General features: G+C 38.1%; 1 protein-coding gene across 1 annotated transcript in view; it reads left to right on the top strand.

Moving 5' to 3' along the window:
- Nucleotides 1-13,661, top strand: part of SKAP2 (src kinase associated phosphoprotein 2) — a 122,285-nt gene that overhangs the window by 90,671 nt on the left and 17,953 nt on the right. The window contains exon 10 of the mRNA XM_075493034.1: nt 12,549-12,617. Coding sequence (XP_075349149.1) covers nt 12,549-12,617 — 69 coding nt within the window. The remainder of the gene's footprint in view (nt 1-12,548; nt 12,618-13,661) is intronic.

Below are 13,661 nucleotides of genomic sequence, written 5' to 3'. Positions count from 1 at the left end.
TGCACCAGCACTAAACAGTGTTTGATGGTATTGATTTGTAAAGTCAATCTGATGTGAACAGTATGTGACAGAAGTTATTTGTTATTAAGAGATAGAATCCTGTCTCAGAAAAGCTTGTCATGCTGGCGAGAAAAAATCACACAAAGTAATTTTACTTGTATCATAGTTTTTTCAGTGTTGACTCTGTTTCTGACAGCTGGCTTCATGTTAAATGTGAAGAAAGCTTTGTTTATGCATGCATGTCTTCAATGGGTTATGGACCCAAAGTTCGTTCTTTTGAAAGCAAAGTAGTTTTCTTTGGTAGCACTGTTTTTATCTAATTAAGAAGCAGTGCAGTAATTCTAATTCAAAGCATTCAGAAGAAATGTTTTGGTATGTGAGATAGTTTATTAACCATAAATTTGAGGAATTGCTGTAGTTTAGCAAGTTCAAAGCAGAATGTCAATTGTATTATGTATATTTATGAAAATAGAAATGTTGGGCTTGCTCTACTGCTTGGGTATAACTGTGATGAATACTATATAGATAGATCAAGGAACCTTTACTTTTTGAATTTGTGACGAATGACTGCATATCAGGCTATTAAAACCATTAGGTAGAGTTTTTTGAGAAACAAGAGCAACCAGAGGTTATATGGTGCCTCAGGCTATCGCTTCTCAACTTTTCTGGTTTCCACGAGGTAGCTATTAAAGAACCATAATTTATACAACTGGATTCTCAAATAAGACCCAGCAAGGTGGGCTTTAAAGGCTGACTTAATCATTCTGTTACTGTAGATACCAATCTCTTATTTCAATTTTTCAGCCTTAAGGCGAGGCATCAGCATAAATCCTTCTGTATATGTCTTTTCCTCTCAGTGTGCTTTTTATCTGCTAGTCACTTTCCTTCCCATTCTCCTCAAAATGGAGAAATTAGCCAAAAAAACTACTACTAATTAACCAGAGCTTCATGAATTTTGCTGGCTGTATGCATGTATACCTGAGTTGCTCGTGTGTTACAGTGTACTGTGTTTGCAATGGATGTCATGTTTAGTTTACACATATACAAGGAAGGCAACGTAGGAAAAGGCCACCTTGTTTCCTTGTCTTAGCTGCTGCTCCCTGGGCTGGGTAGGAGTCCTTGAAAGAAGCAGGTTGGTTGCTCCTAGGAAAGGAAAATGGTCAGCAGGGTACAGCTCCCAGACCACACTGTGACCAGGCAGAGAGGGCAAGATGCAGCAGTCTGCTGTGCCCTAGAGTAGAGAGAGGGATGCTCCAGGGAAGTGCAGGGTGCAGGTACACAGATAAGCTTCAGCAGCGAGGGGAAGAATGTTTTCTTGAGAAGCCAGAAGAGACTGAGGTAAGTTTTTGGGAAGTCCGTGAGATTTGGATTAGACAGCAAGGTAGGAGGAAAATTTTCTTATCCAGAAAGGGGATGGTTGGTGTGGGGGATATTTTGTTTCAGTCCTTTTTTGAAGTCTACTTTTTCCTAGCAGATCTTGATTTCCTCCACCTAAAAACTCTGAGTTTGTGTTCTAATGAAAAGTTGTTTAAGATCTCAGGAACTTTAAATATCCTTAAGGAAGAGGTTCCAGTACTTCCGTCTTTGGTTTGTGGAAGGGTTTTGTGTTAGCAGGCTGTAACAATTACTCTGTCCTTGAATCTAGAAGGCAACAGTCAGTAAAACTGGGAATTAAAGGAAGGAATCTAATTTTCAAAACAAAGCACTGTCTATAGAAGAGCCTGTGGATCCTACCATGAGGGTCGTCCTTTCATTGTCCCAAAATATACTAACTGAATCTGTACTTGCTTCCATACCGTCTCAAATTTATTTCCTTAAGAAGTGAGGCATCTCCATTACTAAATGTTGAACAGTAGTTTCAGATAATTCAATAAACAAAAATTCAAGATGGATACGATTTTGTAATTATTTCCATACGGGTCATAAGACGCAATTTCTGGTTAAACTGCCTAGCTCAGGCCTACAAATGGTGGCTTTTACAGTGCAACTGGGACTGCGTTGCGTCTCTGGCATGAGAGCTGGATAATCTAAAGCACTGGCTGCAAGGCAATTCAAGTAATCTGGGACTCTGGGGGCCCTGGGTTTTTCTGCATGCCAATCCCACAGTAACATGGTGAGCTGCCTGGGGAGCAGTTGTCATCTCCTGCTTATAAACTATTTCCAGATCCCTGCTGTCCTACCTCATCTCTCTGAGGTGCATCATGGTGTGTGGTATGTAGGGCTAGTAAGATCTGACATCTAGAGTTGCTGGTCCCACTCTGGACCTGACGTATGGGAATGGGGGAATGGGACGGTATTTGTAGAAATGAATGTGGGAATGTTACCCAAAATATGGTATGTGTAAACAGTCTCTGTTGCAGCTATAATTTTCTGCTTATTTCTGATTTAACCTGATTTCTGTTTACTAGTGAATCATAACAAGAATATTTTTACAGTTACTTTATTTCATCATTTAAGTTGGAGAAAGGATTTAGCGTAGTTGACATAATTTAATTTGATGGCATGGGCCATAAACAGTGAAAAGAGGCAGTGGTGCGGGTTTGTTACTTTTCATGAAAATACCCAAAGGGTGAAAGCTGCTGATTTTTTTTTGTCAATGTGCAGTTAATGATCAACACAGAGAATGCAAAAATGTCTTAGTAGAACATTTTTAAAGGAGTTATAAGAGAAGCATCTGGGAGCCAGACTTTTCTTGTGGAAACATGCCAGCAACTGTATTGTGTTTCCTTTCACTAAAGTGAGCTATGCTGAAATCCCTTGTCTTCTGTCCCTTTTTTGAGTAAGTTCATTTCTGGAATCAGACTATAAATTTGAATACTTTAACCCTGCAGATTATTAAAGGATATTATGTGATTTAAACAAGATGCTTTCTTTATGAATTCTGTGTATGTAAATATTATGTCAAGTCACATTTGTCACAATTAGGGATATGTAGTTTTCAGAAATGGCTTTTAAATTTAAATCTTGCTGCTGATCAACGAGTATGGGAAACTTTACTTGACATTTACAGACTTTTTTCTGTGTATCATTTAAATTTAAGCCTGAGAAATATAACCCCTGTACATGGTTGTCAAATAACACTGTAGTACAGAGTTATACAGTATAGATTCGTTAATTGAATATTTGATTTCTAGATGTGTTTACATAGAGAACTATTTATATTTTCTATGCAGATTTTAATAGCCACCACATTAATTTTAGCAAAACATTTTAATAATAAGGTTTATAAAATGTCATGTTGAACACTTAAACTATTTACATAACTAAGAGCTATTACGGGTTGAGAGAACAAACAAATTTATTTTAGTTACAGTGAATTCACATAAATCTTTATTATGTTTATATATAAGAATGTACTTATGTGCATGCCACACGTATTTAGGCAAGCAATCTCTAGCGCAAATTCCTGTGAAGCTACAATACAACCACGGAATCAACTTCAAAATCATTGTTTGTTTTGTCCCTTTGAGCTATTAATTTGCATTCTGTCCAGTAACTGCAACTACTTTTTTGGGAGGGGCAGGGGGGACAGAGGAGGGAGCGTTTTTTGTTAATCAGCTAAGTAACTAGATGAGCGTGTAGAAACATTAAACTCCAGAAGCTTTCCTTTACATTGTTGAGGCCTGTTAAGAGCAGTATCTTAAAATATTTTATTCCTTCTTTAAATGTTTAAGTATGGATTTAGGTAAGATGCCTATTGCCTCGATTTTGTATGCCAAATTTGAGCCTTTAGGAACATTTTTAGAAGTGGAGCCAAAATTGTGCTCGTTGGAAGCTAACATGAAACTTACCTTCAGAGATGCTTCTTTCAGGTGTGGAAGTTGTTATCTAATCTCTTGATCAAAAAAAATGTAGGTAACATTGAAAACAGTGCCTAGTGAAACTTAAGGAATTTGTAAGGAGCTGAATTCTGAAGTTGCTTATGAAATTTTCACCTTGTTTCATGGCCCATCAAATAATTTTTTGGTTTCTGAGTTTAATAGGTTCTGACCAGTTCACTCAGCATATAGGATTAGACAATTCTAAGAGACCTGATTTCTGAAAACAAATCCCTGAAATAGTGACTTTAATTGTACATACAAAGTGTCTGTGAATATAAAAATGGGAAAAGAATGAATGAGTTTCTGGAAGTGGATCTCTCTGTAATTTCTTTTATTCTTCATTATAATTATTGTGTGCATATCCACGATTGAACTTACTTGTGATGACCTTTATCTTTTCTCTTGAGAAGAATTACTATTATCAGGTCTTTCGTCATGAGGAAATAAAAAGGTCAGTGCAAACCCCATCCCTTATTTCTATGCAGTGCACATTGCACTTTGGCATATTTGTATTGAATTTTATTAATAATAATTAGATCATTTTGTCAAAGAAATTTTAGTATTCCAAAATTAAACATTCTAGATGGTCTCTCCTGGTATGTACTCCTGCTTTTCCTGCCTTTTTCTACGTCCTCTCCTTCCAAGCTTGCTATTGGTGTAACTAAGATTTTTACATACTTCTATTCCTCCTAATCCTGTCAGACTAGCTAATTTTTTCCTCCTTTAACCTTAAATTGACAAGCTGTTAATTCTTATGCATCTATGTTTGTCTAAGAAAAAAAAGAGAATGTAGAGAATGTAAAGTTGTTGCTATTTTTTAATTGGAGATTTTAAATTATTTGTTGTTTGGAAGACTAGTGCTAGGAACTGCACAACTGAGTTGATTCAGCTGTCACTCAAAACATGACTGAAGATCGCTTATTTGCAAGGAGAGCTCCAAGCAGGCACTCCAAGCAGGAAGCTGAGTTAATGAAATCTTGATATATTCATAACTAAAACCAGGAATTGCCTCTGCCTCTGTGGATTGTTCAGTTGTCCTAATGAATATATTCTGTTCTGTCATTCAGGTGACTGAGCATGTTTTTCCTCCCATTGTGATACTTTGCTCTTAAAGCCTGAAGGGCCTCGTGAAGCCCTGGAAACAGCAACTTTCATACTAACAACCTCTGTGTTTGGTAAATGAACAAAATTTGTGTGGTCTGAAAAGGATATAGTCTTTACATGAATTGGTTGTGACTGCAGAATGGGGCAAGGGCAGGGAAGCAAGGGTACTGGGACACTTGGTACTGGGGAAAGGAAAGAAAAAGAAAGAGGAAAGGTGCTAAGATATATTCAGGTCTCAACAGTAGGGAAGGTAAGTAAAGCAAAGCATGCTCCTACATTTCCTGAAAACTTGGTAAAATTATGCACAGTAGAGCGAGAAGATCCACTTTGCAACAACTGTGGATGACCTTGCTGACAATGCTCAATTTTCTGTCTTGTGTGAGAGTAACTGTTTTTCCTCCAAGGACAGAGATGTGTTCTTTTGATCATTTAGTCTTCATACTTGCTGCCCTAAAACATTATAAAAAGTACTTTCTGCTAGAAAAATATTTTGTTGTTTATTTTTTCCAGTAAACTCGTGAGAAGTCATATAGTATCTTCCTGCTTTTAAAAACATGTTTTTTTAATTCATTGCCTTAGTATAGTTCATGTGGATGGGTATGTGTGCGGTAATATAGGAGAAACGCAGTGTCTTTTTCACAGATGTATTTAGAAAGAGATTTTTTCTCACCGTTCTCCAAACTTACTCATTTCTCTCTACTACTTCACTCTGTTATTATTCTTCATAGCAATAGTTTATATGATCCAAACAACATTCTTCTGCACAAGACTAGAGAATTGCAGCCTTAAAGTGTGTTTTGTATTTGTCCCTAGTGGGACTGGGATTTTTTTGGTTTACTTCACTCTTTAGTTTAGCAAATGCTGTAACTCCAAAATGCTTTTGTTAGGAAGGGAATGTTATATCTGCTTTTTGGTTTTGATTAAGCCAAACCATAACATGTGCTTAGATTCACTGGGTGGTGTCACAGGAAGGTTGTTTTAAGAGAGAAATTTTTTTTCTCCAGAAAGTGGCTCAGTGACATTCCAAGACTCCAGTATCACTTCCTCTCCTTCTCACCTCCTTTTCCAGCAGCATTGATCCCAAGTTAATTTATAACAAAATTTACTAACCTTTTCTGTGAGGATGATAAGGGAACATTTCCAAGGGGGGCAATTCTTCTCAATAGGAGGCAGTGCTTCACTTTTAGCTGAGATGGTTGGTTTGGTTATTCAGACTGCATACACAATTGGAAGTAATGGTGGTGCACAGTAGCACCTTTTCAAGATACAAGGAGTGCAACTGAGGGGGGGGAAAAAAGTGCCGGATTTCTCAAGGAATTCAGGAAACCTCACTTGGCAAGATCTGGACAAAACGGAGTCATTTGAGCTAATCCTGTTCTATAAAGTCATTAGCTTCAGCTGTCTCGTACGTGAACTATTAAAATGCACAGACCCTTATAAACTGCTGCTGAATAGCTTAGTATGGAGTACCAAAAGAAGCCAAATGCTGTTTCCTAGAAACTTGATCTAACTTTCAGAGTTAGTGCAGGGTGTTGGACTAAGCAATTTCCACTGGTCCTTTCTATCCCAAAGTATTTAATGATTCCAGCTTTTTCACTTTGTACAGCCAATGCTATTTATTCAAGGCCATTGGGAGGTCAGAACATTGTCAATAGTAATAACAGACTTCTGTTACTGTCTACTGGTCGGACAGAGTGGTGTGTATACTCAACCTTACTTACTTTAGAATTTAAATAATGGTTGTTTTCAAAGAGCTGATTACAACTTGTGCAAGAAGTGTTAGTTGGAGGTCCCATCCAGTTTAGCTGGTAGTATATTTGAATGAAACCTTTTGCCTCCATCTTGGAATCAGACTTGGATCACATGTGTTGGAAGGAATTAGGGCTAGGAATTGGCATGGGTTGTCCTCAGCTAAAACTAAAGCATCTCAGTGTGCATAGTATTTGTCATTAAAATGTATTTTTGTATTGTTCATAACCTGGAGATCTCTTTCTGTATTCTGTTCGAATACAATTCTGTATTGTCTGTTTCCCATTGCATTTCTGAGCGCAGTGGTGACCATTTATTCAGATGCAACTTCTGCTTCTGCTTGTATTTTGATGTCGCCTCATCTGCAATCCCACTGTTTAGCCTGTGTCTGGGTGACCCGTTTCTGTCTCCGTCTCCTTTGCTTGTGTTGTGGAAATCGTTTTTTTCACTCAAGCTTGTCATGCAGGAATATAACTTCTCTGTTTGAGCTGTTGGGTGGTAACTAGCTGATCCAGAGAAGCAGGAATAAAATAACTTCTCTGAGCTGTTGGGTGGTAACTAGCTGACCCATAGAAGTAGGAATAAAATAAGAATCGTCTTCTCTTCTGTCACGGTGAGAAATTCTTACATTTACAATCTCTTCTCTAAATAGCAACCAGCTTGTTTCCCACTTCTGTCACTGTCCTGGAGGCATTTTCATCCCCAAACCATGCACCCTGGTACAGTCAGATGGAGCTTTAATAAAACAATAGTCTGCCTCCCCCTCTCTGCTGCCCCCCAGATCTCATACCATCGCTAGAGAATAGCACCTTTCCAAGCTGTTTCATTTGTTTACAGAGTGCACCAGAGTGCTACTGGGAATGCAGGGTGAAATGTCAAGAAGTTGTGTATAAATCTTCCAGTAATCTGTCATGTCCAGGAGGAACTGGGGGAAAGGGACAGATCTGTGGGAATATTGGAGGATTATCAAAGCTAGAGTTTTGCTACTTGGATTTGGAGATCTCTCCCTACAGAATGCGTGGATCTGGAGTCTAAAAGAAGACACCAGAAAGGAAAATCCCTGCCATTATAAGTACACACACTAAGGCAAGTGAGCCGGAGATCAAGCAACACGTGGAGGATTTCTGGGATATCAAGCCACTTAGGCTAAAACCCTGTAAGAGTTTGGGTGAAGTGTTACAAGCATGTACAGATGTGTATATAGTGAGAATACTGCAGAGGACCCCCTCCCCAAGGCTGGGGAGCACTCTCCTCAGGTAAGGCAGCTTGCTGGCCCTGCATAAAACAGGGTATTAATTCTTATTCCTTTGACCCCAGATGGTCTCTAGCTCTAACTACTAATGCTAGCAGAAGGTGTCAGTTTAGCCAAATTATAAAAACAATTTGTTCTTAAATTTTGTGTGTTTATTGCTCCTTCTTTGGAATTCTTACACGTTTCTCTAAACAAATACTCTTGTTTGTAAAAAAGCCAGTTCTTGCTAATTTTTTTTAAAAATTACATAGCTGGATTGATTTATGTTCCTTACTAGAGTAATAACCCATCTGTTATGGGGTTAGGTCAATTAATAAAATTATAAATCTGAGAGAGAAAAGGTCTTGACTCTTTCCCACGGTAAACATTTACTCATGTTTGAAAGTTCTTGTTTACATTTGTGCAGAGTCATTATTTGGTAGCAAAAAAGCAGTGTGGAGGAGTAATACTCCTGGTGTTACCATGCCATTGTATCTTTTACTTTTTCTTGTGCAAACCAGTATAGACCTGTGACGTTCACTGGCAGCAGTTTTTCCTGTACACACCTTTTTGTTTGCATGTGTCTGTCATCTCTGCTGAGTACAATAGTAAAGACACTGTGCTTTTTTTTTTTTAAGTTCATTATTTAATAATACAAGTATTTTTGTGGGGGTCTGTCTTACAAGACCTGTTTGTATGCTTATAACCTTCTGACACCACAGTGAGGTCAAATGAAGACATATTAATGTGTACTAGAAGTGTGTGATCACTTGTATCATTATGAAATAGATGAAAAATTAGTTCACTGCAGTAGTTTTTATCTGAACTGATCAAAACATCTTCCAATAATTTTTCTAACAATATGTGATTGGAATAACAACTTCACATGTTGTAGAGTTCCATGCTGCAGCCGAGAGGCATGTAAATGCAAGCTGCTTATTTGCAAGAAGCTTCCAGATTTGCAATATGATTGCTATGGAAACCACACAATGAAAACCTTATAACCATCTGTGTGGTTTGGTAGATTTTGCTGCATAGCTTAGCTGGTTTTGTTTACTGTTATTAAAGTGTTGAATAGAATATATTAACCAAAAACTGGGATTATCCAAGGTATAAACTAGTATTGTGCAATGACATGTGTCAGAGACTAGAATACAGTAGAATACCAATTAATAATGGCATTAAATTAGAGTCTAATGTAAAAAGATGGGTAAGTATTGTGTTAGTAGAGGAAACTGCTAAGTTTATGCATATTTATCATGGAGATACCACATTCCATTGAAGGAATGCACTGTTCAAGCCAAACTCTTACCCATTTTATACTCAAGTAGTCTGATTATTTTTTTCCCCTCCCCCTTTAAGAAAAAGAAATTGGAGGAAAAAAATCAATGGATTCATGTAAAAAACTCAGCTGGTGTAGACTTCATTGTTCATTTTTTAAATTGTGTGGATGGTAGAATCATCTATGATTGGGTGATTATTTTTCTGTTTTTTCTTCAGACTGCAAATTAAATAAGTGAATTGTTTTCAACAGCTTTCATGGACTAACTGAAAAAACCCTTACAAATATAGTTAGTTCCTTGTTGCATTGTCACCACAAGAATTTTTTAGGTTGTTTGCCATTAGAGTCTCTGAGTACCAGCATGGTATGGAACATAACCTGTATCTCAAGGGTTCTTTGGATCTACAGCTCTGGAAGTGTTGATTAGTCTCATTTTGACATAGTGAGAAGGCGGAGAAGAATATTTTCTCACTTCAGTGGTAGTGATGGTGTGAAGAAGAGATACAGAGGAAACATTGTACCAGATTATTTTAAAGGTCTGCGTGACTCCTCTTACACAGTATCTTAATAATACAGAAGGACTTCTACTGTGCTTTTTATTTTAATTTTTCATCTTTTGACTCTCTTCCATGCTGCAACACAAACTTTAGTATGTTGCATCTGACTACAGCCGTAATTCCTGGGATAACTGAGGTTCCTGTGTTTAAAGGACATCTCCTCCACATAGATATTGCTTCAGGACATAATACCAGAAAACACTAGTAAGAACCATAGGTTCTTTTCTACCACCCCAAGCCAAGCCTATTACATCTGCTCCACTGTGAGCATGATTGCACTAGCAAGTAGTGTGGACCATTTGCAACAGATTGATAAAGCACAAGTTTGTGCTGAAGACCTGATGTTCATGCTGTGCATGTTTCAGAAGAGGTTTCTGTGGAGTCACTTTAGTCTGGTTCCATGGACTGAATGCCCGTTAGCAGCTGGACCATGTTCAGTGTGCTTCTGGAGTGCCTCTTCCAGTCTAATTGCATCTGAAAGTTTGTCCTCTTTGTGACAACTCCATAGTGTAAAGCAAAGTGGGATAAGTCGGGATGGTTGGGATCCAAACCAGTATGCTAATATGGACAGCCTTTGTTTGAATTTGGGACCTTTCCAGTATTCAAGGAGCCTTGGTTCAGACATTTTGTCATCTTCAGATATGGATCTGGTGAACTCTTCTTTCTAGGAAATATGTTTTTCAGGAAGGCGAATGCATATGTTTGAAATTTTTCCATGAAACCACAATACAATCTACATGTATGCAACTGTACCTTATGAAAAAATCTCTTCAAACCTCCTCTGCTCTTTTACTTCAGTTGAAATACCCTCTACTAAAGTCAGTCCTCAGTTTAAGCTAGTCTGATGACCATGACAGTGATAGAGTTAAAATCCACAGTACATTCAACACACCAACTGATGTAGGTCCAAACATTCAGTAACATGTAATATCAACATTTATTTAATAAATGTATAATACTCTGTGTGTTGGATGAAACTGGGTTGTTCTGGGAAAAGGGAGCAATCCTAGAAAACGTGACTGATAATGGGATACTACTACCTGTGAGGGGTGTAATAGTGGTAGGGAAGCCACAGAATGACAGTGCCTCCCGGTGCTCCGGACAGCACATAGGGATGTATTTTTGCTATTCATGCTCCAATTGTGAGTGCTTAAAATAAACAAATGAGTGTACTTGGAAATGTGCAACAAGTGTTATGCCAAGTGGGGGAATACATTTGAATGCAGTAAATAGTTTGGAGTGTTTTGTGTTGTACCGCAGCTTCAGATTTCCCCCCTTCTATTGTTTTTTTTTCTTGGCTCAAATAATAGTTTATATTAATCTCAACCAGATTTTTAGCTAGTTAAGAGTCAGGCAGCAAAAAACTTTTGCTGGCTTAGTAGGGCAGAAGTTCAAAGCTCTTTGTAGAGTGAATCTCATGATGTAATTGTAATATTTGTAGGACTGTGTATATAGGTTAGCAGCAATTACGCATACTCATTTCAACAGGTCTACTCTTGTGCTTTAAACATCTGCTTTAATGTTTGCAGGAACAGTCTTGTGGATAGATTAAATTTTTACAAGGCTAAAAATCCTTTGAACTGTTGGTATAAAATTCACTCTTTGTCAAAGTAGATAGGCAATTACATAGAAGTTGCACAATAAGGAACATTTTAAAAGCTGTGAGTTCTGTATCTGTTGTCTGTCATTAATAAAATATCAAAATTAGTGGCTGAAATGTGTGCCTTATAAAGAAGTATGAATGTCTGTACAAGATGTGATGAGTAGTAAAGCCAAATAGTTTAAATGTATTAAAAGTTCAATTCTTGTTTGAGAAGTGGGTTTATCAATATCCTATTTCCTCATTCAGTACAGCAGCTTTGTCAGTTTTGATATACTGTAAAAGCCAAGATAAATCTGTTTCTACTTCCTTACGAACCTAAAGAAAGAATACAGCTAAAAACCCCCATACTTTGTTCCCTTTTTTGCCTCATCAACAGAATTGTTGACTGTGAAATGCGAGGAGCAGATCTTATGTCCCTGCCCTGAGTGGAGTGTGGATTTACTTAAGTGAGGGTGTGGGCATGAGAGAGTTCCCTGTCTGTGCCGGACAAGGAGTATGGAGCACATCTTTCGAAATTGCCTGTGGGGATTTCAGAGTTTTCCAAGCCTGCTAGCCAGAAAACATGCTTCAGAGCTGATCGCTGCCAGGCTTTCTCTTTTCTTGTCTCCTAAACTTGCACTAAGTTATATGATACAGTCTGGCTTGCTTAAAACCATGGTCAGGCGCAGTAGGCAGGAGCACTCAATGCATGGCACCTTTAGTGGCTGTGTTCCCATCATGCAGGTGTCCAGCTAGTGTGTCTGCCTGACAGTGTTGAAAGTAAGATGTCTTCTGCCTTCTATGCATAATTCTCTTAAGAACTTCTGAATTCTTGCATGGGCTGGGGCTACTTTTTCAATCCTCGATTTCCTTTTCTTTATCCTGTCAAGAAATGTATGTAGCAGAATAGAACCCTCATTCTAATTGTCTTGAAATGACTGAAAAACAGCAGAACTGCAGCTTTATATTACCGCATTCAGAGCAGAGTGAAAAGGGAAACAGATGTTCACAATTGAGATTCTGAAAGAAAGCTCTTGGAGTGTTTGGATGGGTGGGGGAAACCACAGAAATAACAACGTTCCAACTTCTGTACAAATGCAAAACAGTAAACAGGGCTTACGATCTGGAAATGTAGAGTGTGGCTTTCAGAGTGATGTGGGCTGTAACTCCTGTCAGCCGAGGTGTCCCTTCAGAGTTTCATCTGCAGTTATGTGTTTTGCAGAAGAACGTGTTCCTTCAAAGGCTGAAGTGCCAAGAAAACTGAGCCAGGAGAAAGTTACCACTGCTTCAGGTAATTTAAATCTTTCCTCTTTATTTTGTGTATGCACTTTATTTGTACCTTTATTTTCTTGTCTCTTCCCTTTGCTGTTTTAAAATAATGTTTTTATAGCTCTGTAAAGCTGTCTGTTTCACCTGGGTATTTGATAGCAGCAAAACTGCTTAGCACCACTTAGGATGCATGAAAACCACTTGAGAAGGATTTATAAAGTAAGCCAATTTATACAAGGTATTCCTTCCTGAATTACTTTGTAATGACTCAATTAGCTTTCATTTCTGCACAAAGGAGATTTAGTTGCATAAATTAGCTTATCATCATTGAGGAAGTGTCACTGCTAAAGGACAGTTTATAGATACAACATGCAGTTGCTGTCAAACCTATAAGAATGTAATATAGACATCTGTGTATACTTTGTGCTTGAGCAGAACAGACTTCTGCCATTCAGAGACTAACAGGGGACAACAAGTTGCCCAAGGGACTGGCAATGTAGACGTCTCTGAAAAGGTCAACTTGACACAGGCTCTGACAATCGACCCAAAGCTCTGTCTTCTTTGATAAAAATCAGATAAACTTAAGACCACTAATTGATCTGCAGCCTGTTTAAATGTTGGCCATGCATATCTTCATTGCATATGATTACCACAGAAAGCAAATGAATTGGGTAAGAAATGCCAGAGTCCAGTGACAGCAGCATAAAAATTGGAAAAGGACACAAATGCCCAGAAAGGCTGTGAAGGATATTCTCTCAGCTTTAGCTTGGCAAACTGCCCTTGTGCTAATTATCTCTGGGACTGGAAAAATAACTGCATACACCGTGTAAAGTCACATGGCCAGACAACTTTTCTTGACAGAAAGGTATTTCCAGTTATGCTTAAAAACAAGATATATATGTGCTTCAAGGGCACAGACCTTTAGATAAACTATTGGTGATTTGACACAGCGAGTAGAGAAGAGTTGCTTCTTATCAGACCTTACACCTTTTTGAGATCTGCTGCATTGTAACTGTGACCTGCACTGACATGCAATCTGGCTCTCCTTCCCCCATCGTACATAATA

Source organism: Mycteria americana, chromosome 2 (assembly GCF_035582795.1).
Source record: "Mycteria americana isolate JAX WOST 10 ecotype Jacksonville Zoo and Gardens chromosome 2, USCA_MyAme_1.0, whole genome shotgun sequence".
Taxonomy (NCBI): Eukaryota; Metazoa; Chordata; class Aves; order Ciconiiformes; family Ciconiidae; genus Mycteria; species Mycteria americana.
This window is presented reverse-complemented; position numbering and strand designations above follow the sequence as displayed.